This window comes from Prorops nasuta, unplaced genomic scaffold (assembly GCF_024137725.1).
Source record: "Prorops nasuta isolate Cenicafe-Biocafe unplaced genomic scaffold, Cenicafe_Pnas_1.2 PNAS00072, whole genome shotgun sequence".
Lineage (NCBI taxonomy): Eukaryota > Metazoa > Arthropoda > Insecta > Hymenoptera > Bethylidae > Prorops > Prorops nasuta.
This window is the reverse complement of record NW_027116869.1, coordinates 224324-251648: the sequence shown is the minus strand read 5'-3', so window position 1 is coordinate 251648 and position 27325 is coordinate 224324. Positions and strand designations below refer to the sequence as shown.

General features: G+C 37.9%; 2 protein-coding genes across 2 annotated transcripts in view; both read left to right on the top strand.

The window, feature by feature from the left end:
- Ntan1 (N-terminal amidohydrolase 1) overlaps positions 1-8033 on the top strand; it is a 39356-nt gene extending 31323 nt beyond the window's left edge. Inside the window, exons 3-8 of the mRNA XM_066745671.1 lie at positions 3135-3321; positions 4097-4162; positions 4525-4707; positions 4787-4995; positions 5317-5478; positions 5594-8033. Of these exons, the coding sequence (XP_066601768.1) occupies positions 3135-3321; positions 4097-4162; positions 4525-4707; positions 4787-4995; positions 5317-5478; positions 5594-5719 (933 nt within the window). The 3' untranslated portion in view covers positions 5720-8033. The remainder of the gene's footprint in view (positions 1-3134; positions 3322-4096; positions 4163-4524; positions 4708-4786; positions 4996-5316; positions 5479-5593) is intronic.
- A 1800-nt stretch (positions 8034-9833) lies between these two features.
- The window catches only part of LOC136784797 (GTP-binding protein Di-Ras2), an 86075-nt gene continuing 68583 nt past the window's right edge, over positions 9834-27325 (top strand). Inside the window, exon 1 of the mRNA XM_066745700.1 lies at positions 9834-10356. The gene's annotated coding sequence lies outside the window, so the exon portion shown is untranslated. The remainder of the gene's footprint in view (positions 10357-27325) is intronic.

Below are 27325 nucleotides of genomic sequence, written 5' to 3'. Positions count from 1 at the left end.
TTGCCAGCGAAATTACTCTCTTGAAAATCCATTGTGGCAGATTGTTGGCTCTTCTCCCCCCTCCTCTCCAACCCCCACCACCACCGCCGCATTTTGTCTTTTCTTCCTCGTGCGTGTCGCGACTCGTCCGTTTTTCCAAAACACTGGCGGTGGCGGAAACGACCTTGAGTTCCGTGAGAACGGGCCAGGAGAGCTATATATATATAACTATATAGGTAATCCTCGTATCGTCACAGGTCCAGCGAGAATTTCTCTTTGCTCTATCGAAAATATCCTATATATATATATATATATATATACAAAGAAAAGCGTACGTGTGCGAAAGCTTCGAAAGATAAACGTTTTTCTATGCGAGAATTTTTTCAGTGGAATTGCGCGTCGACCGTTGAACATGAATATTGTTAGATATATCTCCTCTTATTGCTGGACTCGGTGAATGAATTTACTTTGTTTTTCACGAAACTTGGCATTGCTGGCTTAATCACGCATCTCAGTCATTGAAGAAGAGTAGATTTCTCTAGCTTGGTGACACGTACACCTATACGAAATCTCGCAAAGGGGAATGCTCTTTCCCACGCTGTCCGATACTCGTCAGAAATGAAGAAATTCTACGAGAGAGAGTGGCCAGAACCACCACCCGATCAATCCTGTCCCGAGGGACTCTTCTAATAGTACTCGATCAGTGTGCATCTATATATATATATATATATATATATACACATATACCGTTGTCAGTCTCATTAAGCAATCGAATAAAGTGGGTGGAAATTTCTCCCATGCAGGCACAAAAGCATGCAGCAACTGCCACTTTTCTCCAAACGGCGCTCCAACCTGCAAATTAATAATCTTCATTTTTCTCCAGAGTCTTTTTGTATGGATGGATTATTCAAAAACACTCATATGTATATATATATATATATAAATATGCGTTATTTTGGTAGTTTCGAGCGAGCGGCTGTTGATAACGAAGAGCGAACGAACGGAACGCGTTGTTGTTATTCTGGAGGTCCGCGGAGGAGAGTCGCGGTATCGAACGGTCCGCGTGGATTGGTCTGGCCCGCTGAGCGGCCACCAATCGAGCAGTCCACTGATAACGGAACGCAATTAACGCCGTTGGTTAACTAGTGGAGGGCCTCCGGTTGCCGGCAACGACTGAATGGAGTCGCGCCGCGCGCGTTGCGTCGCGTTGCGTCGCGTCGCGGTGTCCTTATAGTCATCGACCGATTCCTCTCTCGCGCGCCTCGATATTTCTTTATCGCTTCCCATCATATTCCTCTACGGTTCTCTCTCTCTCTCTCTCTCTCTCTATTATTGCATTGGAGCTATATATTGCACCACTGCATCCTACGATCTACCTTATCGATCGAAAACATTCGGGAAAATCCTCCACCGATCCAATTGATCAACGATGAAACTCGGGCTTTTTCTCATCTGTGGAATTTAAACTGTATATATATATATATATATTAGAAGTTTGATCGAAGCGAACATTGCACGCACATAAGAATATTTGTGAAATCGAGAGGGATCGTTGTGACGTAGAGAAAATTGTTCCTTATTCATCGTAAATAAAGCGAGCTGCAGCGGAGTATAAGTGTACTATTCGGGAACAGAAGGTGAGCCTTTTTTTCCATTCAAAAATATTGAATTATCAGAGTGAATTATATACGGTATCGCCGGGGAGAAAATACGTTATTAATAACGTTATTTTCTACCAAGTTATCTCTCGAGTCTCTTTGATCAGGAGACACGTGAATTAATAGTGTGTGTATATATATATATATATATATAGGAGCAGTGCTACAGTTTTGTAAGAAATGTTTTTACTGATTTGGCCTCAAAGCAAACTAATCGACTGACGTATTTATCATTCGCTTGATTAAGCCAGAGTTAATCGCTCGGATTTCTCTCTCTCTCTCTCTCTCTCTCTCTCTCTCTCTCTCTCTCTCTCTCTCTCTCTCTCTCTGTGTAAAATAATTACGCAGCAGCCTCCGCTAAATGGAATATTTTTCTATATGTCTGCTGAGAGTTTTGCAATATTTGCTTCCGTCTTGCTCTCTCTCTCTCTCTTTCTCTCTCTCTCTCTCATTTATTTTTTAAGGGCTTAAGGCAGCACCCATATTCAGGGTATACGAGTTAGCTGGGTCGAAGCCAGACCAGATTTTTGCACTTTCGGGTTAAACGGCCGATGCCGCCGCCATTCGCTCTCCTATATCTATATGTATATGTATATTCTCTCGTTAATTGTCTCGCACCCAAATGTTCGGCCCGATACAATTGAAATTATTAGAGGAAAAGTCGCAGACTTTAAACAAATTTCACAAATGTATCGACAAAACTCTGCCTCGCCTCGCTCGGTCAAATTTCATCCAACTTGCAATGCGCGAGAGAAAAAGAAACGAGCTGGTGTTCGTATATCTGGAAAATTGTGCTCGTCGAACAAGTCGTTATCCCTTTTTTCCTTGAATTTCGTGCAAACAAGCGAGAGATTCTGGAATTTACCGGCTTTTGAAATCGAAGCTTTTCCATGAACTTTGCTCCATCGATAGATCTAGTTCTTTCCTCGTACTATATACGTACTTTCTATACTTCTGTTTGCTCGCAGACGACTGGATCTTATTGCTTCGGTTGCTACCACTTCTCTCTCTCTCTCTCTCTCTTTGTAAACTATTTCTTGCAAAAATTATAATTAAAAACTAAAATAAATCTGAGAGACAACAATAGTACGACGGAATCAAAGATGTCCGCAGCGTTTTGTTCAAGGAGGTGCTATGTTTATACTCGGTAAAAAGTGTAAATGTGCGACGGGACGGTCCGAAGTGGGAAAGGTTAGTTGCGGTAGGGCAGGGAGGGGGTAGGAAAATGCTCGTTTCGCGTTATTGTTCGGAGGATTAAAGCGAGCGAGAGCGAGCGTTAACAATGGCTGATGATCTTCGAACTTTCGGGCTCGGTTGGTTTGTCATAATGCCCCGATGGTACACCGAGATACATCGCGAGAGGAGAAGACTTTATTATTGTACGCGTAAAAAGATCAAGAGAGAGAGAGAGAGAAGAGCGTGCGTAACGGAGATATCGAGAGACGATAGAAAAAATCTTTTGTATATATAAAGAATCGTCCATTTGTGTTCCCACAGATGGTGCTGGTTGTGAACGGAGTCCTGCAGGAGGATGTGCCGGCGGACAGCAGGTCGTTGTACGCTGCCCACCCGGTATATCGCGAATCTGCTGCTCAACTGCATTCGATGCCAGCCAAATTGGTGGGTCCGATGGGTCTGCTCTACATCAGGCAACGAGAGATGGCCGCTACGCTTCCACACGACAGTACGTTTCCAGAGAGTGAAGGAGAGAGAGAGAGAGAGAGAGAAAGAGAGAATTGGTTGAGAACAAGTGAAAAATTTGTTCGCCACGAGAAAGAACGAGGGGATTACCCTCCGCCGGCTGGTCAGCCTTGGCCATCGACGCACGCGACGCAACGCGGCGAACGGGTGAACGCGCGCCACGAGTGGCGACCTGGACTGACGGACGGACCGACCTCTTTAGTTCGCGACGCCTCCGCCTCCGCCACCATGCAGTGCACCCCCCACCACTGTACCTTCGCCACACACCGCATCTCCTCCTTACCTATATATATATATATATATATTATAGTACCGGAGCAGACTCGGTGTGACGAAAGATTTGTGCCAACTCGGGAGCCACCCCCCCCCCCCCTCCCATCCTCGCGGCGATCGCAACAAGTTGCTCCTCTCTTTGGGGGCCGCCGCGAGGGAAGAAAAAAAGGGCAAGAGCGTTTTTTTGGCCGGCAGTCCACGCTATCTTACGATAAACGAACCAACACCCCCCTTCGACCTTCTTCCCCTTCCCCCGCACCGCTAATTTATGCGCCAATCCATTAATTTCTGCGCCCCGGCAAACTGCCGCCGCCTTACACGCTCGCGCGTGCGCGCCATTTCAAATTTATTCTCTCGTAAAACGATCGTTTCTTCCGTCGTAAATAATCTCGCGACTGGACGCACACACGCGAACAACCAGCGGTCGACAAAAAACACTGTTCGTCGTTCATATCGCACAAACGCCATCCCTTATCTGCTTACAGAGAACGTCAGCATCTTCGGCTCCGACGACATGACCACTTGCATGATCGCCGTTGTCAGGCATTCCGGTAAGTTATTTCTCGATAGCTATATACATATATATATATATATATATATTACTCTCCACCACCCAATTGTACACGCATGCACGAGCGACCATTCGTTAGAAATTAACGTTTCTATGGTCGAACGCGCAGTTTCTTGTCCATGTTATGTACCGATCGTCGCTCTCTTTCATTCTTCTTACCAAGAACTGATTCTTAATCTTGATTGGTTAGCCTGTAAAAAATATTTAATCGCTGCTGTTTAGATCGCTTCTCCATGTAAAGTACATATAGTAATTTTGTTGAAATGTTCGCGTATCTTCTACACCCCCTCCAGGAGGCTCGATCAATTCGACGGAAATCTCATTGAACGTTGGAATTTGCAGGATCCGGCGCAACCGCGTTCGCCCACCTGGACGGAACCGGGACGGAGGATGCCGCGACCGCGATGGTCCAAAGGGTGACGGAACTGGCGATGGGCTACCCCGAAGGTCGACTGGAGCTGCAAATCGTCGGTGGATTCTCCGATCCTAGAAATTACTCGGAGGAACTCTTTTACAATATTCTGTGTAAGTTGGTTCGGTGAGTGCACGTGCACCGAAAAGCGCGGGAAAAAGACAAATGACATATTTGCGGTCCCTCCCTCAGCCGCTTTCCACAAACAACCTGTCGAGATCGATCTGACCCTGTGCTGCGTCGGGGAGTTGAACACTACCGTCAGAGGTGGCATCCATTACCCGGTCATCTACGGAATTGGATTGAACATCAAAACTGGCGAAATCTTCCCGGCGACATTTCCCGATAAAGGTCCGGATCAGGCGCTGAGGAACGCCAGACAGATTAGAGGAGGACAACAGGTATTAATTCTCGAGTTGTATACATGGTGTATTATCGGATAAAACGCCCCAGAGCTTGGATACGAAAACACGCGTGTATCTTTTTAACTGTAATACATATTCAATTTTTATACACATGACCTTTTCGAAAACAAGAGGATAAGGTCATATGTAAAAATTGAATATTTCTTATAGTTAAAAAGTCGCGCGAGTTTTTGTGTCCATGCTTTGGGGCGTTTCTAGTGGTACACCCTGTATATAAGATTTATCATTGTGCACGATTCGTGTTGTATTGACAATATTTATACTCTCTCTGTACACATACACGTGCGTGTTTTACAGGTGTTAGACGTTTACGATTGTACCCTAGGCTTGTTGAGGATCGGTCCATTCAATTACGATCCTCTGAGAGGCGTTGATTTGTGGCTGGCCCAATCGGATCAATTTATTCTTCAGCATCTCTCCACGGCACCCGAAGTAGAGCATCCACATTTCGTATCTCAGGTAACCGTTATTCTCGTACTATGAAAGAAAGACAAGACAGAGACGCGCCATTATCGAGCCCTTTGTCAATGACAATTTGCGTGATATATATATATATAATTCCTTTACTTTTTAGATGCGGGCAACGCTCAAGTACATCCAGGACAATCAATTCCCAGCCGTCACTGTTTTCCGGGATAACAGGCCCCATTATTATCGTCGGGACGAAGCTACCGGCGTCTGGCAGCCAATACGATATTAAGCACGACGTTAAACTAACAAGGATAATCCCGAGTCCTTGCTGAATTCTCCGAGTCCATCCCAGTAAAATCATCGACATCCGAAATACAATTGTGCGAGCTGCGACACGTAAAGGCTCTCGGACGGGACATGGAGAGAGATGGAGAGAGAGAGGGAGAGGATTTCACAACGAGATCTTTGCAAAAACAAAGAAGAAATTTATGATGAAATTATATAATATAATTCCTACTCGCATTATAGCATAAATTTTATTTAACGAGACTGTCTTTTGAAGAGAGCAGTATATATATATATATATATATATATATATATATATTAGGGTAGTCATTAAAAAAAAAAATTTCTGACGGATCCCCAAAAACCACTAGTATTTGATGAGAAACTACAGTGGTTGAAACCTGTGGCCTGACAAATGATGGAAACACGTGCCTCATTGCGATAAAATATAATTTTTGCTGATAACTCATTAAATATTCGATTCTATGAAAAGAAGCATATAACCTTTTCTCTGCAGAATTAAATTCTACATAATAAAGGTTCTATACATTTTTCTTCTAGAAAGCATACTAATCGAGATATTTCTGAAAAATCGATCCTCTTATTCGTTTATACACATTATATTGATATGTTTATATGAATAATTATTTTTAGTTTACCGTACAATTAACATATTTTATTGAATTAAGAGAAATAAAATGTGTAACTACAGCGAAATAAGAATAACTACTCATATGAGCATATGTCAATATAATGTGTATAAACGAAAAAGAGGATCGATTTTTCAGCAATATCTCGATTAGTATGCATTCTAGAAGAAAAATGTATAGAACCTTTATTATGTAGAATTTAATTCTGCAGAGAAAAGGTTATATGCTTCTTTTCATAGAATCGAATATTTAATGAGTTATCAGCGAAAAACTGTAAAATTCTTCAAAAATTATATTTGATCGCAATGAGGCACGTGTTTCCATCATTTGTCAGGCCGCAGGTTTCAACCACTGTAGTTTCTCATCAAATACTAGTGTTTTTTAAGGATGCGTCAAAAAAATTTTTTTAACGACCACCCTAACATATATATATATATATATATATATATATAATCAAATAAATATATAGAAAAGAATGTCGTAGCTTCGCAATGTCTCGAAGCGCGAGCAGACAGGATAGAAAAAATCCTTTTTTTCAACCATTGAAATTTAATCTGTCCGCCGAGTGATAGTGTGTTATCAGGACGACTGAAATCGATAGTCTCGCGTTGTTGTTAAGTTTCTTTTTTGAGAAATACTTATATTGCGCATGCAAGCGAATTTCTCGTTGACTCGAATGTTATTAGCTCGTTATATGCGTTCTTAACAGTTTAAGTGGCGAAGCGAATGGCGAAGATGATTCGAGAGAACGATGCCTTCTAGCGCACGCGCGCCTCTATGTTATGCGATGCGCAACAAATATTCCGTATTTGCCATAAAATAGTAGGAATGGAGTAAGCTGTTTATATATGCAGGTTACGCAGGAGGCTTTAACCAACTACTGAGACCGAGGACTCGATGTGTCTATAGAATTATTTCCATCATCTACGAGTCGAGTTCTCTCAGTAAGGAAACGCGCACAAGCATTTTCATAGTTGCACGAAACAATTCCTAGCAATATTAGTCGCTTGAAAGACGACAATCTTTACTAATTCTTTGCAATAATAACTGTTCGCATCCCTACTTTGCCCCTCTCCGCTCTTCCTCGAGAAAGTCGTTCGGGCCAACGAAATGTTACTTTGCTACCTTTTCCTCTATCCAACCTTTCTCCTCATCACATATTTCATCCAATCGATCCAGCAAAGTTTCTAAGAAAAAGCTTAAATAAGGGAGAAGAACTTTTACTGTTTTCTATTGTTCTAGCGTTGAACGATCTAACTCAAGTTAATGATAACTATAATGATACTTCTTGTAAGAATTAAAGAGATATATATTTTTACTATATATTGTGTGTAAAGTGTGCAAAGCATGCGTGATGACTACCAGTGGAAGAGTTTTGTGGTCAATTATTCTTGTTAATCGAACAGACGGCAAATAGCTGCTTCTATCTATTCGGTACGCGTCAAACGTTACTTTCGGAAACTTTTTCCTGGTGCAAAACGTTGCAGCTAATAATAATGTTTAAAAGTTTTCCACGTTTTCCCTTCCCTTTCCTTACCCTCCCTTTCCCCATCGATTCAACCTTCGATCTCTCGTGCTCTCATTTTCTCGTTGCGCAAAAGCAAATTTTCTTTGTAATATTATTTGGTGATATATTTATACAATAAACTATGATAGATTATATAATCATCGTTTCGTTTGCTTTTCGATCCTTTCGAATGAGTGCGATATGGAGTAATGGTTGAAATTAAAGGGAATGAAATAAGTGAAATAGGCAAGCAGATAGATGTGAACCGATCGATTCAACTGCATCGAAACCTCGCATTCTCGTTGCATAGCAAAGAAAGTATATCACATTTTCAGATTGGCTATAATTGATTTGATTATAATAGCAGTTATTTCTAATTGACACTGGATATTTACATCTCGACCCGTTAGCTTGATTATCTATTTATAATAATGCATGCAGAGTTTAATTACAAACGACCCCGGCCATTACTGATGACCATCGCATTTTGGCAATTAACGGTTTTCAAATGACGAATAATGTACAAAAGCCTGCCTGCATACCACGTTATCTATTGGCTCCAATTTAATGAGAGAAAATGTCACCAGTTGAATACTATCCAGGGAAATAAAGCCTTAGCACGCACGATTGGTTAAATAGCTTTCTCAGTCAGCAAAATCGGTCCAACTGCATTGGCACCGGCCATGCACGATTTGCCATTTTACATTATTTTTCTCTTTTCTTTTACACTACTCGTTCAATCGCGGTGCCTCACATTCACATCGACTCCTAATTCATAAATCTTTTCAATTTATACACTGCACTTTGATCATCGATTCTTCAATTTTCTTACACTTTTATTATTTTGTATATAAATCATGCCACACCCAGTGGTTTTATCTCATTCGGCGCTGTTTCTGCTTGATCGTTAGTGTACGGTCAAATAGTTGGGATATCGCGGAAAATCTAATAATAACGCGGGTGAGGGTGGTGGTTATATAATTATATAGTTGTGAGGTCTCGAAAGAGGCTAACCATTCATCCATGGGATGCCGAAGTTAGCCGAGCCAGCCGAGCCGAGCAGGTAGGTCGACCGACTGCAGTCACGAGGCACACCTTGGCCAAAGTTTACCAAGCAAGGCCAATAATCCAGCCCGGGGCATTTTTAGCCGCGCGTATCCTTTCGCTAAATAAATATTTGTCAAGTAAAATCGAGCGATACTCGCGCGGATAAACATTATTTTCATCGACTTGGCGAAATCTCAATTTCATTTCTACGAAAAAAATCCCTCTAAACTGACATTTTCTAGATTAACCCGTTCGTTGAATGAAAAGCGAGCACAGCGTCATGGAATTTCCACAAGAAAAACAAAAAACCTCTTCCAAGAATCATGCATGAAAAATATCCAACCACCGAATGGTCCTGACCCGATCCAACGTCAAATGGAAAAGTATCGAGGAAACTTTTCAATGAACCAAACATTCTCCAACCACGAAAAGCAAAGGAAAAGAGACGACGTGCAGTTTTCTTCTCTTTTCCAGTAGCGAAAAGTGGAAAAGCCACGGAAACTCTACTGGTAATTCGCGGGGACTTTGAAAATTGTCCAAGAGAGCCAGACGTTTCTAGCCTTTGATCCGCGTTATATAATAGATCAAATTACAAAGTCCTGGTGCAGTAGTTTTCAGGGAGAAAAATTGTGGAAAAATGTTATAATCGCGACGCGAGGAATAAAGAGGGGGGGGGGGGGATGAGGGATAGTATAAAAGAGTCGAGAGAGAAAGAGAGCGGTAAAGAAGTTTAGTGGCGGAAAGCGAGGAGAGTGATGGGAAAAAGGTGGAAAAGCTCGGGAGCTTAGGAGTGGCGAAGCGCAGACTCCTCGAGAGGGGTGAGTGCGAGACGAGGGAGGAGTGGGGGTAGAGAGAGTTTTAGCTGTCCAGAAGGCAGCAGCCAGCAAGTAGTAAAGGCAAGTTGACGGGGAGAGCGTTGTGAAGCGCTGCCGAACGATATAATCGTCGCAAAGCGTGTGTTCCGTTCCTATATATATATATATGTATATACTCCCCAAGCCACTATATAGCGCTTGCCACGCCAGTGGGCCAGTGGCGTACGCCGTGCGTCTCGCGTCTGGCAGTAGTGGCAGTCCTGCTGTGGCCCGGCTGGCGCAGTCGGCATCGAGCGCTCCGCCTCACAGGAAGGAGGCAAATTCTCCTCTCCGAGTAACCTCGAAACCGCCGCCGGCGCCGGTACAAACTCTCGCCTCTACTACTTTCGACGCTCCAACGACGCAATTTTTAACAAATCCACCACTTCGGCGCAACGCTAGCAATTTTTTTTTTTGACTCCCTCTTCCCTGCATAACCACCCCCCCCCCCCCCCCCACTCTCCTACTCCACTTCTGCCACGACTTCCGTCGCACCGCGCGCGGCTCGCGTTCTCCATTGCTACCACAGAGAGGACTAACTTTCCCGCCCGCCACTGTGCGCCGCGCAGTTTTTTGACTTGCGGTAAGTTTTTCGAAAAATATCTTTTTATTCGGTTATTCTTTTTTGGTATTTTCTGTTTTCAACCTGTTTTTAGTCGTACTTCCTTTCGCGTGTCTTGGTTCAGCATTTAGACTTTATGATGCTTTAATTTTTTACAGCTTCTTAGTATCGTATTATATATATATATATGTACAGGGTCCGTTATTTAAAACAGCCCAAAGCATATGTTAGAGGAAGAGGCGCATTTCCGTAACTATCGAAGATATCAATTTACTTGCAAGATTTTCCAAACGTCCTACTAATTACACTCGGAAAGGTTTTACACAAAAATCTGATATGTTTAATGTAGTTATTGTGATACGCATCTTCTTGTATTTATACCCCGAAGCGTTTCAAATGACGGACCCTGTATATAAATGAATCTGTATATATTAAAGTGTCTATTTTTTGTGCACATTGCACGATCGAGGCACGCTTAAATTGCTTTGTCCGCGACGATCAATGGAATATTTATGCCCTCTCTTTCGGTTATTCTCTTATTCGAGAGTCGTTGCAGTGTTTACTAATGTAAAAGACAAGCTTTATCCTTATATCCAATATAAAAAATCTCTTACTTTCAATATTACAATGCTGCACTAGTGCAACAAGTTGGACAACTTGAAATATAGTTTTGCAAGGATGAGATAGTCGGAAAATTCCAATTTTATTCACTGTAAAATGTTGTTTGCTACATGGAAATTTGACATTTTTTCTAACCTAAATACGCGCGTTTTTTGAAACAGAGCTATTTGGTAAATACTCAAATTTACAGTATTAAATTATGAATTATTGATATCGAGTATTATTGTAATGATTAAAGTTATAAAAGAGAGAGATGCATGATGTGTGTTGCGTTATTCGAAGAACAGATTCAACTGGCGTACGTCTCACTTCAATCAGTGTAGCAGATGGATTGCGTCAAAAACAAAATGATTTTCGTGTTTATATTTATTGTAATTCTTTTCAACCGTGGACCGTCTTCTTCGAAACTCGAATATATTTATTTTGGCAAGTTGGAATGAGAAAACTTGATATATTTGTGTCGTTTCAACTTATTGTTATATTTAGAAGAGTGCAACACGTGATTCGACTTCCTAAATCCTACAACGAGCAAAGTTGTCTTTTCAAATTTACTTTTTTACGCCTCTGTGCTTTTTACATTGCGGATATTATTACAGAAGCTATATATTCATGGAAAACTTACATCGACTGGAATATCGTGTCAGAATATTTGCCGGGGACGTGTTTCGAAATGTTTACAATTACACATGCCCATTGTATATATATATATATATATACCTATATAATAAACCTTTTGCATTTTAAGTTTCGCGATTGTGTGCAATGGGCATTGTTGTTATATACGTTAAATTGCGATCTAACAATTTTCTATAGGATCATCGGTGCTCGGATACAATGAGCCTGTTTACAAACTTTTTTCTCCTATTAAAATATATTTAATTAAAAAGAAAACTTGTATCGCACGTTAGGATAATTATAAATTAGCAAACTGGTCTATTCGTACTCGAAGCGATGATAAAGATTACTTTTGATTAATATAGCTAAAACATATATATATATATATATATAGATATAGAGACCGGGGAGCGATTCTTGAAACGATTGTAGGGGCTAAGCTGGAATTTCAATAAGGGGGGGGGGGGGGGGTGAAATTTTTCTTATTGGGTAGATTAAAAATTTCTCAACTGATTTAGAGGAAGAGAAAAAGTGCATTGAGAAGAGCTGCTGGGATGGGGATGAAAGCTTTCGGGAAAGTCGATTAGGTCGAAGCTTTAGGGAGAAAGAAAGTGAGCGGTTAAGCTAGCCTTTAATCCGTTTAAACGTGTGCCACCCTCGAACATGGCCTCCTCTCCCTATTCTCTCATTACGACCAATTGGCCCTACGTGGAAAACGAGAAAACCCTTCGCAACCCTCTCGATGAATCCATTTCACCATTTAATTTTGCACTTTTTATATAGCCCCCCACCCCTCACCACTAATTCTGCACTTGAAAATGCTAATCAACTTCGTGCAAAGTATATGTAATTCGTTGAATGTTATTTCAACTGATTTTGCCACTGATTGACCACCTTTTCTCACATTACAACCGATTGGCCCTACATGGAAAATGAGAAAACCCTTCGCAACCCTCTCAATGCATCCGTTTCACCATTTAATTTTGCACTTTTTATATAGCCCCCCACCCCTTTCCCTAAATCCGCACTTTAAAATGCTAATCGACTTTGCACAAAGTGCATTGTAATTCGTTGAATGATATTTCAACTGACTTTGCCACTGATTGACAACCTTTTTATTTCTTCACGAACAATGTAATTTAAATTCATCGGGAAATATCGTTTCTATAAAGATATTCCCTTGGATAAATATATTTCAACCGACTGTAAACCATGCATTGATCTGTAACCTTGCTATATTTTTATGAGGAAAATTTAAATTCACCTAGAAATAATTTCCTCGTCGTTATAATCGTTATACGAATTAAGGTATTGCTAGAAAGATATTTTAACAGTAATTTAATATTACTCCGCTCGATAGCTTTGTTATTCTTTCACGAGCAACAATTTAAATTCATGAATAAGCAATTTATTCAACGTAAATTTCACTTTGTCATGAAAATGTTCGAGTAAACCTCGAAATGATTAATCGAGTGACAAATATCACTGATTCGTTTCAAAAGGTACAATGCCATGATGTTTCATTTCATTATCTCTTTCCACTATTCACCGTTATAATATTATTGTATTTCTGGTGAAAGAAAAAAAGAAAGAAAATTTATCGAGGGAAAGGACAGCGAGCAAAAAAAACTCGAGGGATTCTTTTTATTCTTCGATAACTACCCTTTCTTCGTCCCCCCCCCCCCTCCCCCAAAACCTGAATTCTTTTTGTAAACCAACTATTTTTTCTACCAATTTGCGAGGGTCTACAGCACCCCACAGAGCGATAAGAAAGAAACAGCCATTTGGAAACTGTGGAAAATGATGAAAAAAGTAGCAAGTTGATATTCCTTGAAAGTAGATGATGGCCGGGGTCAATCTAAATTTTCTATGAGATATAAGAAATTTTAAAGTAGCTTAAGTCAAGTTTACCAAGAGTTTTAGCTCTCCCATCATTATCAGCAATAGCTCGCCCTCTAAAATATTAACGATTAGAGCTTGACGTAATAATTTGAATAGCTGTTTAGCTTTTGCCAATTATTCGAATAAGTTTGAGGAAAGTGGGAGAGGGAGAGGGAGAGAGAAAGCCTACCCCATGGACCCAAGTTAAAGCTGACCTGGTTTCGAAGCTGCCAAAGGAAAATCTTCATCCAATCCCAAGGAAGAAACGCTATTCGTATAATAATGAGAAGGACAAGTGAGACGTAGGTTTGTGTGTGAGTGTGTGTGAAAGGAGGGAGCAAACATTAACGCACGATAAATTTCACACTATATTGTCACTTTTAGAAACAATTAAACTATTTTGATAATAATGTTTAATCGTATAGTAAAATGTTAACGAGCACTAGACCGTTCTCATGATTATACACGAGTTAATTAATTCGCCATGTACTTGTGCAAGGTTTGAGCGAAACGTCGAGTTGAAAGTTTTTCGACCATTTTCTGCAAAACTTTAATTCAACTGTCGTGAATTTCCTGCGGTTGGTCCATTTTCTCGGTAAATGCGTGCGGCTGGTATAATACGTGCGATAGAAAAAAGAAGTGGTGTATTTGTGCTAGCGCAAGTAGCCATGCACCTCGTCTATAGTGTGATCCCGATATCTATCCTGTACAGAAAGAAGATTTTGTTCGATGAAAATTGTAAAGTTCCTTGCCAAATTAATCGGCCCCCTTCCCTATATATATATATGGACACTTGGCAGAATTCTATTCCGCCCTCGTTGATCTAAATTAAGATCTGAACTTTTCCCTCGTTGTGTGTTTTTAATTCTTCTATTTTTGTGAGACTCGTGACACGAGGCAATTAATTAGCGACCGTTAGCCAGTCGAAAGAAATCCGAATTGGAGAACGACACGGATTTCATAATTGGCTCAAGGGACTGACAATTTAATTATTATTTCTAGTTTTTCATACGAAACACATTTCCCCTGATATTTTTCAACTTGCATCGGCCATTTGTATACATGTATATATATATATATATATATATATATATATATAATATAGCGAAATGAAAATTGGCGTATCGTTGCATGGCTATAGGTTAACGAAATAACAAGAGTACAAGTCTAAACGTTTCTATCGTTTCTATCTTCAATTTTTCATGGCCTCCTATATATAGAGGATTGTTGGATAACGAGTGTTTATTAGCCAAAATCCGGGGAATAAATTGATAAACAAGAGCGGGGTGGATAGTTGCGCGCGCGCAGGTGAAATATTCCAAGAGGAAAGGTGCAAAATTTAAAAATTCCTTGCAGATTGGAGTGCTGCAAAAATTATTCCTTTGGGCATTAATGGAGAAATGTTCAATGGTTTTGAGTGAAACACTTGTAGGAAATTTTTGTAAAAATGCATTATAGCAGAAAAGCGACTTATAAATAGTTGAGATTTCATTAAAAGGAATCATTATATATATATATATATATATATATATAAACGACTATTGAATATTTTGCAAGTTGATGTTTAGAGGAAGAAGGAGAGGAGAAATGGTGGATTGTTAACCGGTAGGTCTAGAGGGGGAGGGGGGGGGGGGGAGGCTTGTGCGTGTGTGGAAGAATATGAGACCAAGTGGAAAAAGGAGAAACGATGAGGTAAGGTGGCCGGGCTATCAATATATATGCATAGAATTTCATTAGAATCGTAAATGCGTCGATTGGTAATTGGATCTGCGTCAAATAGAATCATCCGTGACGTCCGCGTTGAGTTTCAAAGGATATTCTCGCAGCGGATAGTCCAAAGCCAACGAAATTTCCCAATAAAATTTACCGAAACACCCTATAACGCCCACTCCAACTGAGCTACTCCGTTTGATAATTCACATGGCAGTGGATCGATCGATAAATCCAAATCTGCACTCGATGCATTTATCCCGCCTGCTAGACTTGGTCAGAAAGCTTTCGCCTTTCTTTTCTTGGAATCCAGTGTGTTAATATAAACCGTGGATCGAGTGATTTTCGAATTGAACAGATTTTTCAAGTTCTCACATCTTTAGTATATACACTGCAGGCCAAAAGTTTAGGACCACCTGACAAAATTGTCAGAATGACATGCTCTTCTTTATGTGCGAGTGATTTAGCAGCCCTAGGAGTTAAAAGAAATTTAAGAATACCGTTGGAAAGCTTATAAAATTCCGCATCCAACCATAACGATTTGATCTAAAAACATCCAGTAGATGCCCATATTATAGAATAGAGATATCATACAATTTTTGATGTCTCTTTATATATGGATACTCAATTTCAATGACTTGCACCAGGTATAGTAATAGTCTTACGAAGTTGAAACTTAAGTATGTGAAAGCTTGAAACTTAAGCTTTCATTTAAGATCAAAAACATATATAAATTGTTATTTGGTCCGCAGTTATTTGACAATTAGTCGAGCAGTGTGCGACCAGCACTTTGTCCGGAAAACATTTGCTCGCTAAGCTCTAAGAACAAATGCAGGTCGGTATAAGTTATGGGTGCCAAATGGGTACCACTTTTAATTTTTTTATTTTTATTATTAACAATACTACGTGTTCCAATTCAATCAATAAAAGTATAAATATGTGTTAACTGTACTAAAGCATTGCATTGATTTATTTGAAACCGTAGAATAGTTGTTAATCAAATGAAAGAAAAGTTAAACGTGGTTCCCCCTTTTTGCATCCATAATTTATACAGACCTGAATTTACTTCAAGAGCTCAGCGAGCAGATGTTTTACGGGAAAAATGCTGGCCGAACACTGCTTCATTAATGATGTAATAATTGCGGACCTAATAATAATTTATAAACGTTTTTGGACTTGCATGAAAGCTAAAGATTCAAGCTTTCACCTACTTGAATTTCAAATGCCTCAGACAATTATTATGAGCGGTGCAAAGAATTGAAAATTGATATCAATAATTAAAGAGACGTCGAAAATGTTGTCATGTTCCTCTCCTTGAATACAGACACCCATTAGATTTTCTTAGGTCAAATTAATGCAGTAGGATGCGGAATTTAATAAGCTTCACGACGATATCCTTAAATTTGTTCTACCCTTAGGGTTGCCAAACTACACGCACTTAAAGGAGAGCCTGTCGTTTTCACAATTTTACCAAGTGGTCCTAAACTTTTGGCCTGCAGTGTATATATATAAATATATATATATATATATATATATCCCATGTAGGAATGATCTACCGTCTCAATACTGGGACAATATCGAACGCGGAGTCTCAGTATCGACGGAAGACCGGCTGCCAGTATAGCCGTCGTGCCAAAATGATAAGAACGGACCATATCTCGTTAGTCAATACCGATCCAGTACTGGCACCCGGTATTGTGCCAGTACTGCAGTCTGATATTCATTCAGTACATCATTAGAGTACAGTGGAAAGATCAGATACACGTGTCTACCCAGTATTCTCCCGGTAGTTGTGTCAATACCGATGAGAGATCGGCTTCAAATACTGCCACAAGTAATAATGATGCGCAATTCAATATTCGCACAATAATAATTTCCGGTACAGTCTCAATTGTCAAAATAATAAGACAGGACCGTATCTCACGAATTAATACCGTTTCGATACCTGAATTTGGTATTGTTCCAGTATTAACTGGCATAGTTATTGCTTAACAAGAAGATTCAAGCTTACACATATCACATATATACGGTACACATACTATAACTTACGAATTATATACACATAGACAAGAGAATATTATATATTATATATAGTCGATCTGAAAGAATATATGTATGAGAATATATACTTATATAGTAACACGCATTTATGTTACAAAAGTGTCTGGTACGGTTGCCTACAGATATTCTTGAAACATATTTAGACTGCACTAGGCAGAGTATACAGGGTTTTTCTCTAACAGCGGAACATAGGAGATTTCGTCTTATTTGACTATAGTAAATTTTACTATAGTCAAATTAATGTTTTCCATTTAATTTAAATATTAAACGTAGTAACCAAGATTAATTGAGTAAAATGACATTTATAATAAATAATAAAAGCAATTAAACTAAAGTAACCATTAAATTGTAACTATCTACGCTTTTATTAATTATAATAATGTATAGTAAGTGCTTCATTGCTATAGTTAAATAATATAATCTTATGTTCCGCTGTTAGAGAAAAACCCTGTATATAGAAGTCGAGTATTGTCATTGTCGTTAGCGAGAAACATAAGAGCACACGCCATCTGTCGGACTAAATCAGAAATTCACTATGTATCGGGGTAACATCGGAACTGTACAGACCCAATACTTAATTCAGTACCTCAAATCTGTACAGAACCAATACAGGATTTCAATTCTCAAACGGTATTATTTTGCAATATTCCTTAGATATTAGACTTTAGGCCGCGCCGGTATTGGCACGGTGGTTAAAATCTTTAAATCCAATACTGTTTCAGTATTGTCAAGCCAGTACTGCATGGCTTTTAAGCCGCGCCAGTATTGGGTCGGACGCTCATACCGAGAGACTTCGGCAATTCCTACATGGGATATATATATCCAATGGTCGGTTGATTTTCGCAGCAGACAATAATTAAACCATCGTGAAAAACTGCAGCTGTCTTAATATGCCAAGGTTGATCATTATAGGAGCAATGGCAATTGGATAAATTTATTAGCCGTGCGGCAAAGTATCGCGAGATCGTTATAGGAACACGGTTTAATTGTTTTCAGCGAAAATTCCTGCGTATTCGCGCGATTATATAATTATTTAACGTCCTTCTTTTATCGAAGCTGAAAATAACGATTCGATGGTTGAATTTTTACGATGGGTTCAACTTGGTTCGAGTCTTAATTGGAATTATTATATTAAATATATTGTATGTATGTATGTAAATATATATATATATATATATAGGGGAGACCGGGGTAAAATAGGGTACCGGGATAAAACAAGGACCCATTAATATAACATAAACTACATTTCTGATTCAGTCATTAATGAAGGTATGTAATGGTGCCACTTGAAGATATTTGTCAGCAAAAATTTGTAAACATTGGCGCTTGATTACTTTCCAAACGCTTTATTTTTCATTTTTGCTCATAATTCTTAAAAGTTTCCGATCATTTCGAAGTGTTCAGTACAAAATCTGGACTAATAGAGTAAATTTTCACTTAAGTCACTTAATTTGTAATATTTTTAACTATAATTTCGTTAGTCGTATTTTTAATTTACATACGATATATGTCTGTATAATATTTAAATACACTTTGTATGGTTAAGAGGCAAAACCGTACGGGGTAAAATCGGACCTCATACCTTCATTAATGACTGAATCAGGAATATAATTTTTCTTATATTAATGGGTTCTTGTTTTACCCTGGTACCCTATTTTACCTGGGTTTCCCCTAATAAATGTATTTATTGTAAAGAAATATGCGCATTAACAAAATTACAAGAAGGATGAGTACAATGCATAAAAAATTTAAAATGGGCTCATAAAGGATGAACTGACTAGAAAATTGAAGATTTACATAATTTCTCATGTAATACATGCTAAGTTTGTATCAATTTTTTGTATCCAATTTGAATCCGTGGAGTACCCTATTTCACCTATGGATCGGGGTAAAACCGTAAATTGTTGTTTTTTTTAAATTAAGATTTGAATGATCAAAAATAAAAATAATTATTTAATTTTGTGTCACCACTTTAAAGAAGGTTTATATTAAATCAAAGTCGTTTTATTTTCAATTTTTTTTTTAATAATAACCTAAATATAAGCCTTTATCCTTAAGGGTACCGTTTTTCCCCGGTCTCCCCTATATATTTGGATATATATAGATATACATATATTCCAGAGGCCAACGAATTTTTAATAGGTTTATGCAATGGAAACTGTCAGAAACCTTTCCCAAGAGGATCGAGTCAAAACCAACTAATTGCAGCGAGGAAAAATTTAAAAATTCAACCCGAACATCCAACCGATTCCTCTCTTTACCGGCCATAATGAAACTCGTGAAATTTTGCCTTATTTCGATCGTTATAAATTTACTCTCGTCCCTCTTCAACTATCACGCACGATACGATTATTTTATTGCAAGTTTCCCAGAGTAATCAACATTGACTACCTCGCATTATCAACAATTTTTCACGTATAAACATCAATCTTACGTATATCATCAATGTTTTTTGAATATCGTCTAAAATGAGCTTCTTGCTTCTATTAAAATTAATATTTCTTCATATGAAAATAATTGAGGATTAAATTTTGTCGAATGATTTGTATATACGGAATGACGCTCGCACAAATGCCTACTCCACTGTGGGTTTCTCGTGTCGGCACTCCGCGGCTCATTTCATCTGCCGCATTCGACTAATCAGAAGTGGTTTTTATTTTAGTGTTTGAGCGAGCCTCTTGTGCTCGAATCGCCATGTGTTTATCAGGAAAGTATAGAGCTTTGAGGAGCGTGCTGTGGGTGAGTCGAGGAAGATTAATATCTGGCTCCTGCAGCAGTAAGCTGTTGGAGGAAAAAGGGCATGCCCGCGTGCCCTTAAAACACCCCTCGAGATCCATTATGCTCGAGATTTATTATTGGCCGGGCTAGCTCTTGCTCATTAACACTTCCATTCCTCTCGCGCAATAACTCGCTCTTCCCCCTTTCGCTTATTATACTTAAGACCAACACTATAACCAATATCTCAAAACTCCAGACTCAAATAAATTTCAACCCCTTGGACTTTGTTTATACAAAAGTTATGAACATTTGGAAGGAAAATGGGATGTAAAAGTCAGACATTTTATTCGTTAAATTCATCCAGCAGTGCATGGAAAAATGGACAAAGCACGTTAGACCCTTCAGCCCTTCCAACCCCAGAGACGACCCTTTTTCTTCAATCGCCCTTTCGACAAACTGGCCAAATTTTGTTGAAAAATTCACGACGCTTCGCTTGTCTCATTTGCTATAATTTATATCATCGTCCAAGATTATGTATATTTCCCAAAGGATATATATATATATATATATATATATAGTATGGTACGTTTTATTTTCAATGAGTTTGCTTTATTCTTGCTAACTTTCGCGAGTGAAATTACAATTTTCGTTTTTCCCTCGTATTTCTTCCTGCAATGTATTCCATATATATAGTTTTCTAATAAGGAACGTACCTCGCATTTCGACTTATTATTTATTTCATTAAAATAATCTGCCAATCGACCTCCAGTCTCAGTCGAAATAATATAAATAAAATAATTTCTAAAACAATTTGCTTGAACTTTCTAAACTATATTTCGATGATTCAAGAACTTTACACGGAGAGAATATTACAGTACATTTTACGGTGGAGCCACAGTACTGTTGAGATAAACCTGCATTTCGATGTAAAATGCTTTAATTTCAGTAGCACTTGCAATGTCGCACAGTAATTTCTAGTATAATTTCTTCGAAAAAATCAAGTTCATAAACTTTGCAGTAAACCCAATCGATAAGTAATGTTTACATTTCAATGTTTACTGAAGTGTACAGTAAAAATAGTCCTGTTTAACACAGTAAAAAGTTAAAAGTAATTTTTACTGTGTATTAAAGTAAAAATTCGTCAAATTAAATAATAAATGTACTATTCTTAATATGTATATCTTGACCCCAATAGGATATGACTAATATCGCCCTGTGACATAATTTCAAAATTCTACGTTACAATCATTACACTGTGAACTCTAAGTGTGTTATGTGACAGAATATAATCCGTTATTCTATACACATTAATGTGTATTTTATATTAGATGTGTTGGTGTTACTTTGCACATTAAATTTAACGAAATTAACACGCTTATCCGTGTTGAAAATCTTAAGTGTATAAAAATATTTTAGTTCCGAGATGAAATGTATTGAACGACACACATATTATAGGTTTACACCATTTGAAGAAATTACACACATTTTATCACATAAGTGTGTCATTTTTGAAAATATTAAAGTTTATGTTTCTTTATAGGGTGAAACTTTTAATGTATATCTTTCAATAAATTTTGTATCGAACCCAAAATATTTTTACACACCTAAAATTCTTAACACGGATAAGCGTGCTGCTTTTGGGCCATTTCACGTCAAAGCGACCAGATTTCGGAGTACAGCACCGATCCTTTCTTTTTTTTCAAAATAAAATGTTAAAATATAAGAAAATATAAGAGTTTTGGCGCAAGTTAGAGTGAAGGAAATGTTGCTTTTCCGGGATGCGAGCTGTTAAAGTTGGCATTTTTGATGTTTTTGGCAAAGGCACAATATTTAAAAACCATGTCTTCTAAACAAATTAAGATTGAAGATTCTGGCTGAAACCAAAATAATTAGGAAGATTCATATTTTATTAGAAAAATATAAGTAAAATAGGTTGCTATAAATTTGTAACACCATTATCAATTTTAATAAAAATTTAAATTAACAAATGTGTTGTCATACTCTGACAATTATAAAAAAAATCAGGAATTTTCCTTAGGATGCTATTTAAAGATAAAAAAATTATATTGTATATACTCTCTTGGTGTTTATAGTGAAAAAAAAATTATTTTGTCAGGACGCGCACGGTCAGAAGCTTCGGCAGATCGCATCGTGATAAAATTGTTTTCTTTTTTATTATAAACACTATAAGACAATATATACATTATAATTTTTTTATCTGTAGAGGACATCTCAAGGAACATTTCTGTTTTTTTTTTTATAATTTTTAGACTAAGACAACACATTTGTTAATTTAAATGTTTATTACATTTATTAACGGTGTTAAAAATGTATAACAAATTATTTTTTGTATATTTTTCTAATAAAATATTAATATTTCTAAGTATTTTAGTTTAAGCGAGAGCCTTCTATCTTAATTTGTTTAGGAAATATGAATTTTCAAATATTATGTGTTTTACTAAAAACAGTAAAAATATAAAATTTGACCGCCTGTATTCCCGGAATAAAAAAGGAATTTTCGCTTTAACTTGTGCCAAAACTCTTGTATTTTCTTATATTTTAACATATTTTATTTTGAACAAAATCGGTAATCTGCCCGCTTTTACGTGGAGCTTAATGAAAGTCCAATTCTAAGCCTATACGTTATTAAGGAGCAAATAGCCGAGTGGGTGAAACGCTGGACTAGTAATCACAGGATCCTAGGTTCGAATTCCGTCAAGGTATGTGGTTTTTTCACAAGGAAAAATTGTATAGTTCGGTCAGAAGGTAAGTTGTGACTATATATATACACTTATAAATCAAATAAAAAAATATATATATATATGCTACTGTGATATAATAGGGCCTTTCATGTCAGTGAAAAATGTGTTAATGGTGGGGGGCATATCTTTCGTTTTTAAGATTTGCAGTGCTAACACAGTAAAAATTCAAGTATTAATTCTTACTACAGCTTTTACTGTTGGGACCAGAGTAAAATTTCCCATGTTTTCTTGCAAAACTTTTACTGTTGGGACCACAATAAAATTTCCCATACTTTCTTGCAAAAATCAGTGATATACACAATAGATATTCTTGGTTTCGAGTTTTTACTGTGTACACTTTAAAATGTACTGTAATGCAGACTTATGTCAACCATACTTTAAAATAAAGTAAAATAGATTGTGTTTTTTACTAAATTGTACTGTAATATTCTCTCCGTGTATATAGGCAATACAAGTTTGCTTCGTTATCTCATAAAACGTTTAACATGAAACATTATAGTTTTCAAAGATACCAATGTGGTCAATATATAATGCAAAAGTATAGATTCGCAACAATAATAATAATAATAATAATAATATAATAAATACAGAAAAATACATGATAGAAAATTTGGATACACAGAGAGTATTTTTTTTGCAATTTGATGGCAATTTCGTCCCCCCCCCCCTCCCCCATGACTCCTAAGTGTTACGTCTGGGAACGCTTAGGTATTAGAGGGGGGATAATTCCCATGAGATCGTAGCAATGTCTGGCATAAAATAGGAACTGGGACGATTCGTCAGCAAGTAATTCCAAGGTTTGAAATGTTGAATGGTTGGAGAGCACAGCTAGGATATCTTCATCGACGTTTTACGTCATTGCACTCTCTAAGCGAGAATTAAGAGAAAACCCTTGACAGATCGATTTTCCAAGGATTTTTTCTTCAAGCCATTCGGACAGATCCTGTCGTCTCTATCCGTACGTGCCATTAATCCAATCTCAATTAGAACGACTCCGATCGTTTGCACGATCCCTCCACTAGAGCCATGCACAACTATATCCAATTCACTGGCTATACACTCTTCGTATAGGAAATTTCAAATTCTCCCTTTCTCAGCATACGCACTTGAAGCAGTTTTATTCAGGAGTGTACCCAACACATACAATCCTACCTCTTGAATTATCCAACGACTAGAGAGTATATATAGGGCACAATCGGACACGAGTCTTCCTTAAAAATTTATCCCCTCGCTAGTCCATGCCATGATATTTTATCGCGGACGTCTCCTCGCAATTGCATGCATTTTTTTGTCTATAGATGAAAGAAAAAGAAAACCAAGCCAGCGATACAAATTGCTTTAAAAAGGAGGCAGCATCGAGGGGAGTTTATTAGGTTCCTCAAGATTCTTGGCGATCGAAAGTGGGGCTGGGCTCTCTGGAAAGACGCAAGAAAGGTGGCGAGCGGGATCACGGGATGGCCCTCCAAAGCTTAGAAGTAGCTATAAAGTTTTTGGCACGAGTAGTCGAGCTTTAGAATCGATCAGGCAGAACATTGAATTTCCGACAGGTCAAAAGTTTGGCCATCCTTCCAGCATTTCGTTCGAAACGTGTACGTACGACCTCCAAACTAGTTTCTATCTGTTCTCTGTGTATTGACGAAAATCAATTTCGAACATGTTATCCACCGTCCGATTCAACGAAACTTACCGAGTTTCTTATTCCAATCTTTTCTTCTCGTGTCTGCTTAATTTTACGGTTATTCTACTTGACTTACACGAAACTACGTATGTCTTTCGTCGTAGCTATAGTTGCTTCAAAATTTATTTTATAGCATTTGTTACTATCTCGTATGGTTCATTCACTTCATTCCATATGGAGTTTTTCTCATCGTTTCAGTCATTAAAATTGTTGGTGCAATTTTGAAAAATGTATCCAGTCCAAGTTTTGATTGGCTAGAGTGAAAAGTATCCTTTTTTTTTAGTTAATTCGACAGAGGGCGCATTTTGCACTGTTATTTTTAATCTGTTTTAATAAGAGTGTTGCAGTTATTTCATCTCAGAGCTAGTAGATGCAAACATTTATTTATCTTTGCATACCTTCAGAAATGTTCTGTGAAAAAAATTGGTGTCACTTGTGTTTACGAAGGTGGACGAATAATTTTCAAGTTCCCGTGTAGAAATTTGTTGGGACACGCCGGATTTTACTTTGGGCCGGATCAGGGTCTAAAATGGCGTGTCGTAAGACGAAAGTACTGAATTGGGCGCGATCTGGCACGGATGTGTAACGTCAGATCAGGATTGCCGGGATGGAACCGATCTGGCTCTAAAGATTTGATTCTAACGCAGGTTATCTGGTTTGGCGCGAGTTTGTATTGCAGTATTATACTCCATAGTTTGGCTTACCAGATTAGCGCCTATTCTGACCCAAGTCTGCATAGCCCTATCATGGCCGGATCTGGCCTTCCCGATTAGCGCATAGCCTGAGCCGAATAAAAAAATCTACTGTGGCTTATAGCATAAAATATAACATTTAAAAATAACACTGTAAGGTAGATGTAGAATAACCGAGTGGATAAAGTTGCTGGTTACTGCGGAGAAGTTTGACTGTTTCAGGTTCGAGTCCTCGTCACACAGAAGGATAAATAAATTCATTTCTAGATTTTCTTTTATTCATGTTAATGTTGTCTGCTTATTAATAATATTATTGATACTGTAATTAATTGCAAATTTTTTTTTTATTTTTCTATACACAAACATATTTGCTCGGTCAAGGCTAGCCTGTAGTTTTCAAATTCGTCCCAAGTTAGTTTTGCCTAACCATGGCCTATAATAACTATGATACTTATTTATCCGGCGTATATCTGGAAGGCTCAACTAGGGCCAGGTCCGTTTTGCCTGACTAGGTCCAGATTTGCAGTTCAAACTCGCACCAAACCCGTTTTGCCTGACTAGGTCCATTTCCGTCAAGGCCTTACATCTCCATTCCGGGTAGAATCTGATTTTCTGACTAGGGCCGAATTAGAAACATGGCATGTCAGACCCGGCCCTATCTGCAGCACCAACAAATTTCTACTCGGGAGCTGAAATTTACCGGAGTGTAGCCCTATTAGTGTATATAGATTCACAATTTGGTCCCAGTCTGAATTATCGAATTAATCCCTCATGTGACTCTTCTCATTAGGGCCCCGTCTAGCCCTGAAGAAGTATTGTTGATACGGACAACCTGAATACTGCCATGCAGATATGGGCCTAATGTTTTTGCCGGACCGCAGTCCTATTGGTAATTTCTTGATTTGACACGGGTCCTGATAAACATTTTAATTCCCGATTTGACTTGCCCTATCAGGAGCCGCCGGTCTGTACCTAACAAATTAAATGTGGCTTGTACTGCCCTATCAATATTATAAGATTTGCGCCTATAAAGTTTATAACGAAGCACATCTCTATTATATAGTAAATTGTTGTTGTGGCCTGACTTCTAATAAACGTTTTAACCCGTTCATTTGAAGTGTACAGGATACTGTACATGAAATAAATAGTTACGTCGTAAAAATAGATAAATTTCTTGCCGACTTAAACCCTAAGCAAATTTTTCAAGTATAGACTAAAAAAGAAAAGAAAATAAATATTTACATTAAACTAATAGTAAAAATGGTTATATTGGAACATATTTCTCACTTTCTTAATAAAAACACATTATATTTTAAGATTCTTTTATATTTTCAAGTAAACGGGTTAAAGCCCTGATAGGGTTCTCCATGTTAGCGCTTGATCTGCTTACTGCTTGATGGATAACATATACTTTCTCTTCTTTCATATATATGTATACATACATATAGTTATCCTGAAAGGCGTGCTCAAAACTTCAGAACACGATCAGTTTTACACTAAGCGTTGTGATGAGTGGTCATAGTGAAAATAAACGGTTGATGACACGATTACGAGTCCGTCGTTTTCGGACTCGTAAAAGAGTAAGAACAGAAAGTGCAATGCCTGTTCAAGATAATAGTTGAAATTCCTCATCATCCGAATGTAGTGAACATAATAATCAATAAATAACATCGGACAATATTTCGGCTTTCAGTGAATGTGAAACAGAAGAATCAGAGAATTCTGAACCTGATGATGAAGATGATATTGAAAAGCTTTGAGAATGGGCGTCTATCTCCAATATACCCTATACAAATATAGACAGTCTTGTTCAAATTTTAAGAAGAAAAGATTTTCCAGATTTACCAAAAAGTGCTGAAACGTTTTTAGAAACGAACAGTAACTTTTACGTAATAGAAGCTTTTAACGATTCTTCTCAATACGTTTACTTGGGTATAAACAGCTGTTAACAGAAGAATGTTAAACATTCTTTTCATCCAGAAAATAAACTGGAACTATTGTTTAATGTTGATGAGATCTCACCATTCAACTCATCATCAAAAGCTTTTCGGTCTATTTTATGTTGCATTTATGAAAAAAATTCCACATATTCGCCATTTTCTGTAGCTATCTATATAGGAAAAGAAAAGCCTAATGATGTTGAACGATATTTGCATAAATTGATTGAAGAACTGAATGTTCTAATAAATGACGGAATTGTGATCGGTGTGCAAACCTACACAGTGTTGTTGAAAGTCTTTATTTATGATAGG